Source organism: Melospiza georgiana, chromosome 9, assembly GCF_028018845.1.
Source record: "Melospiza georgiana isolate bMelGeo1 chromosome 9, bMelGeo1.pri, whole genome shotgun sequence".
Classification (NCBI taxonomy): Eukaryota; Metazoa; Chordata; class Aves; order Passeriformes; family Passerellidae; genus Melospiza; species Melospiza georgiana.
The window spans coordinates 29,457,412-29,464,870 of record NC_080438.1 but is presented as its reverse complement, the minus strand read 5'-3'; the positions used below and the strand labels follow the sequence as shown (position 1 = coordinate 29,464,870).

The window sequence follows — 7,459 nt, the reverse complement described above, 5'->3', positions numbered from 1 at the left end:
TCCTGCACCCCACCCCCTGAGTGGGACCAGCCTTGGGAAGGCTTCAGACCCCAAAAAACTGGCTGGGGGATTCAACTGAGCTGGAGGGGTTTGAGGAGCCTCATCCCAAAGTGCTGCACCTGGCTGTGGGAGAGCATCCCAGCCCTGCCTGGCGTTACCCAAAATTGGCTCTGGCAGCCCCAAGAGAGGAGAATCCTCCAGGATCCATGGAAGCCCCTTCCTGCACTGCCTGATCCTGGGGAGACTCTTGGAAATGTGCATGAGTTTGGTGGTTAGGATGAATCCATCGAGCTGGAGGGACTGCTCACCATCACTCCTAGAATTACAGGATCACATTCCCAAAGCAAACTTTTTGTCTTCATTAAAGTTTCAGGATGAACAATTACGACAACAACTGCCTTTGTATGCGACATGCCTGGCATATATCAGCACATTTCTTCTCAAAAAATAGAATTAGAACAGAATGAGCTACGCTGTTGTTGTTCATGCTGCCTAAATATCTGAAAAGGCTCAAACATTTTAAAAGCCTAAAAAAATAAATTTCCCTCTCCCCTCGTTTATTTTTCATGCTAAAGGCTGCAAATTGACACATCACAGTAATTACCTCTGACTAACTTCCACAAACCTACCCAAAGAGATAAACATGAGAAGTTCACATTTGACTATCAGACTTACTGTGCCGAGCACAAATAATTTCCCAGAGGAGAATTTGATATTTCATCATTTGGAACAGTGGTAATTTAATTACATTGCTAATGTTTTCTGGCATACTTGAAAGAACAATTAGCATAAGTAAATCACGAGTGAGATGACAAGTCACTCAGCATTTATTTCTGCCCCTCAGATGAGATCGGCTGATGATCTGAAATTCTCTTTTGTGCGCGAATTGATTCCAGGTTCAGCAGTCGAGGTTCAGAGCAGCGGGGACCAACCGAGGTGTCAAATAAAGCACAATGAGTCCTGTCCTTTGAAGTTCCTTAATTAAACCTTGTCCAGGGGAACCTCTGAAGCCACCAGAAGTTGTGGAGGGTGGGGAGAAAGGCTGGAAAGTCGTGGGAGGCCGGATGAAGCTGGAGACGCGCCTGGAGCGGCGGGAGCGCGGGTCCGGGCTCTGCTGGGGCTGGGCAGTGTTTGACAGCTCTGCTGACGGCCTGAAGGGCTCGGTGTGTCTCAGGACAGCACTGTCAGGGTCACTGTCCCCTTCTGGCGCTTCAGGATGGCCACGGCCTGGTCGTGGGTGACGCCTTCCAGGGCCTCCCCGTTGACGGCCACGATCTGGTCCCCGCGCTTCAGCCGGCCGTCGTCGGCCGCCGCGCCCTGCAACGGCAACACGGGATCTGTGTGGGACCCCCGGGGCTCCTGGGGCCTGGAGTGAGGCCTGGAGTGGGGGATGCAGCTCTGGGGATCCCTCAGGGCCAGGAGAAATGGGGCATGGAGCTCTGGGAACCCCTCAGGGCAGGAGAAATGGGGCATGGAGCTCTGGGAACCCCTCACGGGGGATGGAGCTCTGGGGATCCCTCAGAGGGGATGGAGCTCTGGGGATCCCTCAGGGCCTGGAGAAATGGGGGCATGGAGCTCTGGGGATCCCTCAGGGCCTGGAGAAATGGGGGCATGGAGCTCTGGGGATCCCTCAGGGCCTGGAGAAATGGGAGATGGAGAAATGGGAACCCCTCACGGGGGATGGAGCTCTGGGAATCCCTGAGGGGGGATGGAGTTCTGGGAACCCCTCATGGCAGGAGAAATGGAAGATGGAGATCTGGGAACCCCTCATGGCCAGGAGAAATGGGGCATGGAGCTCTGGGAACCCCTCAGGGCAGGAGAAATGGCAGCTCTGAGCTCCCCCCGAGCGCTGCTGCCCATCACTGCCCACCCTGCCAGGGTACACAGCCAGGAAGGGAGAGCTGGCTTTACCCTGGAAAAAGGCCTGGGGAGAGGCTGGTTCTGGATTTTATGGTCATGGAGAGGCTTGATAAAGCAGCACTTAAAGGTACTCCACACCTGAGAAACAGTGAGGAGGGAAAAGGAACCAAGCTGGGCACTGCCCCCAGCCCCAGCAGATATGCAGAAATGGCCTCGGGTCGTTCAGGTTGAACATCAGATTAATTTTTTTTTCATTTTTTTCACCAAAAGGTGCCAAGCACTGGAGCAGACTGCCCAGGGGAGCCCCCATCCTTGGAGGGATTTAAAAGCCATGTGGATGTGGCACTTGGGGACATTGGTTGGCAGTGCTAGGGGCTGGACTGGGTGATCTCAGAGGGTTTCCTAATCTAAAAAGTTCTGTGACAGTCCTGAAAGCTTCCACAGAGCTTTAGAAATGGCTCCTCTCCTCCAGACATCTCAGGGAAGTTCTGTTACTAAATCCCAAGCCCTGCCTGCCCTCTATTGGCTCACAGTGTCTCTTTCTGCCCCACCTGCAGGAACTTCAGGTTCATTTTAGGATTTCCCAATTATGCTCACATCTAGAAACTTGTAGCACCACTTAAAAGGCACAATATTTTGATAATTTCAAATTGTAAAAATCCCTGATATTTGTGGTTTGAGCCCCAGAAGAGCAGGAGCAGGAGATTTGGCTCCTACTTTGCCATCACCTACCCTGCACAAGTGACACCAGGTAGGAACAGGGCATGTGACAGATTTCACAATTATTTTATGGCAAGTATCTCTAATTCCCACTGGTTTTCCTCCCGCCCCTTACATTTCCACAGCTCCCCTGGTGTGGCCATGCCTGACAAGCCTTGCTGGCTCATTTTTAGCAGGGATGGCTGGGAACAGGGCCATGTCTCCCTCCTGTAAAATGCTGTATTATGATTCCTCCCCAGCCTCAGAGGCTGGAGCTCTCTGTACCTGGCAGGGACCCCAATCCCCCCAGACACTCAGGGCAGGGATCAGAGATGGGCTAATTCCTGTTTGTTCATCAGGACACAGCATCTCTGCAATTTCCTCACTCCTGCACAGTGGGGAAAAAAGATGCCTTCAATACCACCTGCAAATCTCTTGGAGATTTACAGATAGGAAACTGCCTTATAAATATTTTAATGTACAAAGCCAAGTTTCCCAAGTACACAGAGCAATTTTGCTGAGACAAAGTGTCTTGTTTCAGCCATCAGAAATATGAAATATAAACTGAGAAGCCAGCCATGAGTTCTGGGTCCACTAACTCACAGCAGCCTACTCAGACAGTACATTTTGCTTTTTGCTACATAATATATTAACCAAGCCAAATCTTAGGTTTATTTTTAAAGATAATACAGGAAAAAAAGGAGAGAAAGCAAAAAATAAAAGATACCTTGGCAAATATAGTCTTGACATAAATGGGCAGGTCTCCATGGGGACTTCCATACCCCCCTACAATGCTAAATCCCAGTCCATCAGAGCCTTTCTCCAAGGTAATAATCTTAGGCTGAGGTGCTCTGAAAACACAATAAATATCACTCAGATAAGCAGTGTCTGTCTCAGGAACACTTACACAGACATTTATCTACCATGAGGTTCTTTCACACAGTCACAATCCATGACCCTTGCACTGGGACATTCCTACAAAGCCCAGAGTTCAAAGGCTGCTCCGTGTGCTCCAGCTCCTCACTTGGAAAAATTTTTTTAAAATATTGTATTATACCCACATGCCTGTGCTCATAACTCCAGAGCTCATTAGCTGGAGCCTGAACTCTTCAGGGGTTTCCTCTGCCAACACTGAGCAAAGGAAGATTTTTTTCTGGTGGAATTTAGACCACTCATATGAATTTATATATCTCATATTTGAAATTACATGTAATTTTAAAATAATTATTTAAAATGTATTTTAAATAAATTTATTAAAAAATTAAATTTTACTTGATTATTTAAATAAATTTTATTTATTAAAAAAAAAATTAGGTGTGTAGAAAGAGCTGCTGTGGACAGAAGGTGGTGGCCCAGCTGCCCAGGGCAGTGGTGGAGTCCCCAGCCATGTGTGGATGTGGCACTTGGGGACAGGGGTCAGTGGTGGCTTTGGCAGTTGGACTCCATGATCTGAGAGGGCTTTTCAAACCTAAACCATTCCATGATTCCATGGAATCCTTTTGGCATCTTCCATCTCTCTAAAGGTGCAGCCCAAGGTGAGTAATATCTGTGCATTTTTTAGGATATAAATCCCTGATTCTGCTTCATATTTTCACCTCCAAATTTCCCTGCTGCTTTGATATGAAAAAAGAATTCAAATACTTTTGTAAAGCAAGCAGTTCTCCTTTGGGAGCAGCAATAAAACCAGTATCTCACATTGTAAGACCACAGAATGCAGCACAAGGAGCTCAACTTTTACACTCAACCCTCCTGAGGTAGGGCAGCAGCTTCTTAAAATAAACAGAGTGAACCACAGAATGAAAATGGAGAGCATAATGAAAATGATGAGCTGAAATGGAGAATAAATGGATTTCAAAATGGTAACTGGGATGCTACAGTGAGAAAAGCACACGATGGAGAATGATGCATGGCAGGGCTGGACCTCCAGCTTCCATCACCACACACAAGTATGCAAGCAGGAATGATTTTAACTGGATTTTTTTTGACTCATAAAGGTATAAGGATTGAAAAGACAAAGTCCTGGGACATGTTTTGTAAGGTGTCTTTAACTCCTCTGGCATCAGTGTGCCAATACCCAATTATTTCAAATTGCTATGATCAGAACTCCTTCCAGGTGAGGAAGCCAATGGACAAGGGCAGAAATACCATGTCAGCACAACATCAGGAAGAAAAGGGATACTTTTCCCTTGAAAAACACCCAGAAATAGTGCTTGGAAACACATCTTTGTGCTTATTTACTCAAGCAATTTCTGCCAGCAGGCGAAGACAGACAGGAGCCCACCATCAGCCCGGGGAAGGTCACAGAGCTTTCATTTTAAAGGTGGTGGAAAAATAGAGAAAGAAGCAGTGGGAGAGACCTCCCTGCACCTTTCCCAGCCCAGGAATCCACCCCAGCCCTGCAGGAACTCACTCAGGGTCCTCGGAGGGGTGCTCGGAGGGCAGGCTGAGGCTGCAGCCCGTGGACATGCTCTCCAGCTGGCTGGCAATGGCACTGATGTTGGTGTCTGCCACCACCTGGGCAACAGGGAGGCAAGGAAACACAGGTTGGAAAATCAGCTGCTGGCTTTTACCCCAAGTAAAACCCTAATTCTACTCTTAAATCTCCACACTTTCAGGTAAGGGCAGTCACTTTTCTGGGGTTCAATGCAAATTTTGCTCTGAAGCTTCTCCTGCCCTCACAAGGCCATCACTCAGGCCCTGAGCAAAGGGGAGGAGTCTTTCTGGGCAATCTAGACAAAAAGGCAGCTTTTCCAAGGAAAGAGAGCCAACACAAGGGATCCAGGATTGCTCTTGAAAGAAACCACCACAACCTTTAAGAGAACCCCAAGACCCAAGGGACCATTGGGCAAAACCCTGAAATGCCTCAGACTGGTTTGTCTGATGAGAAGGGAACAAATTAATCCTTGGTTTTGATTTCTCTGAATTTTTAGGCTGAAAACAAACTGGATTGTTCAACTTCCCAATTCTGGGTCCTCTCTTATTCTGAAAACATCCTGAGGGCTGGAGCATCTTTCTATGGAAAAGGTTTCTATGGAAAAGGTTTCCATGGAAAAGGGTTCCATGGAAAAGGGTTCCATGGAAAGGTTTCTTTCTCTAGGCTGGGAGAGCTGGGGGTGCTCACCTGGAGAAAAGGAAGTTCCAGGGAGAGCTCAGAGAGCTCAGAGCTCCTTCCAGAGCCCAAAGGGCCTCCAGGAGAGCTGCAGAGGGGCTGGGGACAAGGATGGAGGGACAGGACACAGGGAATGGCTCCCACTGCCAGAGGGCAGGGATGGATGGGAGATTGGGCAGGAATTCCTTCTGTGAGAGTAGTGAGGGCCCTGGTATTAACTTTATTTTTAATTAATTGATGCTGATTTTTTATTTACTTTTTTTTTTTTTTTAATGGAAAATTTTCAAAGAAACCACCACCAAGTGGTTTGGGTTTGAGGTATTTACAGCTGAAAGGACATCAATTTCCCAACAGGTCCACGCTGTGGTTATCCCCTAACTCCGTCTCCCTCTGAGGGGATATGCCTCTGTGCCTGACATTTACTGCAGCACAGGAGTTCAGCTCAGACACGGTGAGGAACAGCCAGGAAGAACAATTCCAGTATTTCCTCCAGCTATGGCCCTATTCTATCAAAGTCAGCAGGTGCTTCTTCCACTCACTGCTGTGAACTTGGCTTTAAGGAAAACTTCCCTTTTCAAAGTAAGAAATGTGTTCTATAAATCTGTTTTAAATAAATGAGTGCTCACAATTCCCCCACAGCAATATTTCCCTCTTTCCCAACCCTCTGGAGCCAAGAGGGTGATGGAGCCAGGAGGTTTCCATGCAAATTCTGCATCCCAGGACTGGGGTTCCAGGATGCCCCAAAGGAAAGGGGGTCCAGCAGATGAGAACAGCTCTTGGCTCAGCCAGCACAGACCCACCCTTCCTGTGCCATCACAGTAAGGAATTCCAGCCAGGATTTCTCTTTTTTTTTTTGTTGCTGCTCAATAAAATGAGGGTAAAACCAAATCTGTATTCAAAAATCTTCAGCTGGCAGCAAGAACACATCAGAGTTCAACAACCTTGTGAAAAAGCTCCCCCTTATCTCATTACTACACCTGCAGAAAAGAAATTAAATTAAACCAAGGCATCAAAACAGCTGAGAGGGATGATTGTTCCCCTGAGACCTTAATCTGCCATTTGCAAACAGCATTTGCAAACCCCTTCCTCCCCAGGAGGTGCCCACAATAAGCCTTTCCAGCCCACTGAACACAATTATCTGACCCCTCAGAGCAGTGGCCCACCCTGATAATAAACAGAATTACTTCATGGCACCCCACTCGTGACGATCACAGTGATAGGGCTGCTCCTTCTGGAGGGGTTTGGTTAAAAAGGAGCAGTTTGGTGGTGGAGAGGCTCCTGTGCTTGCTGGGGAAGGGAACCACCACCAGGCTTTGGCACCACCCCAGGTGCTAAAACACAACACCCCACCTTCCCAGAGCAGGTTTCTGATAGAGGCAAACTGCCTCTATTCTATCCCAACAAACTCCACCATCTGAGAACAGCACCAAGCTCATTGTGATGAGGCAGAATGCTCAGAAGAAGGGAAAGAGCCAACTGACAGCCCCAAAGGCACTTCCAGAAGCAGCTCTTTGACCCAGTGGCACTTCTAGAAGCAGCTCTTTGTTTGTGGGAGCCACCCAGTGCCAGAGTGCCCCATCAGGAATATTTTTAAATCCATCATGAGGTGCAATATTGAGCTGTATTACAGCTTTCAAAGATGAGCAATTTTGGGTTCTGCAGCAAGCTTTCATTTTCTATTCAGGGAACACTGTTGACATGAAAAGTGAAATTGCTCAACGTTGGTAACAATATGATAACTATAATTTAACAGAGAATCCTCAGCTGGTGTGAATCTGTGTGTTTCTTCTG

The 7,459-nt window shown here is 47.6% G+C and overlaps 1 protein-coding gene across 1 annotated transcript in view; it reads right to left on the bottom strand.

The window, feature by feature from the left end:
- Nucleotides 1–390: 390 nt before the first annotated feature.
- PATJ (PATJ crumbs cell polarity complex component) overlaps nt 391–7,459 on the bottom strand; it is a 133,253-nt gene continuing 126,184 nt past the window's right edge. The window contains exons 41-43 of the mRNA XM_058029911.1: nt 4,970–5,073; nt 3,287–3,410; nt 391–1,317 (exon numbers count right to left, since the gene is read on the bottom strand). Coding sequence (XP_057885894.1) covers nt 1,171–1,317; nt 3,287–3,410; nt 4,970–5,073 — 375 coding nt within the window. The 3' untranslated portion in view covers nt 391–1,170. The remainder of the gene's footprint in view (nt 1,318–3,286; nt 3,411–4,969; nt 5,074–7,459) is intronic.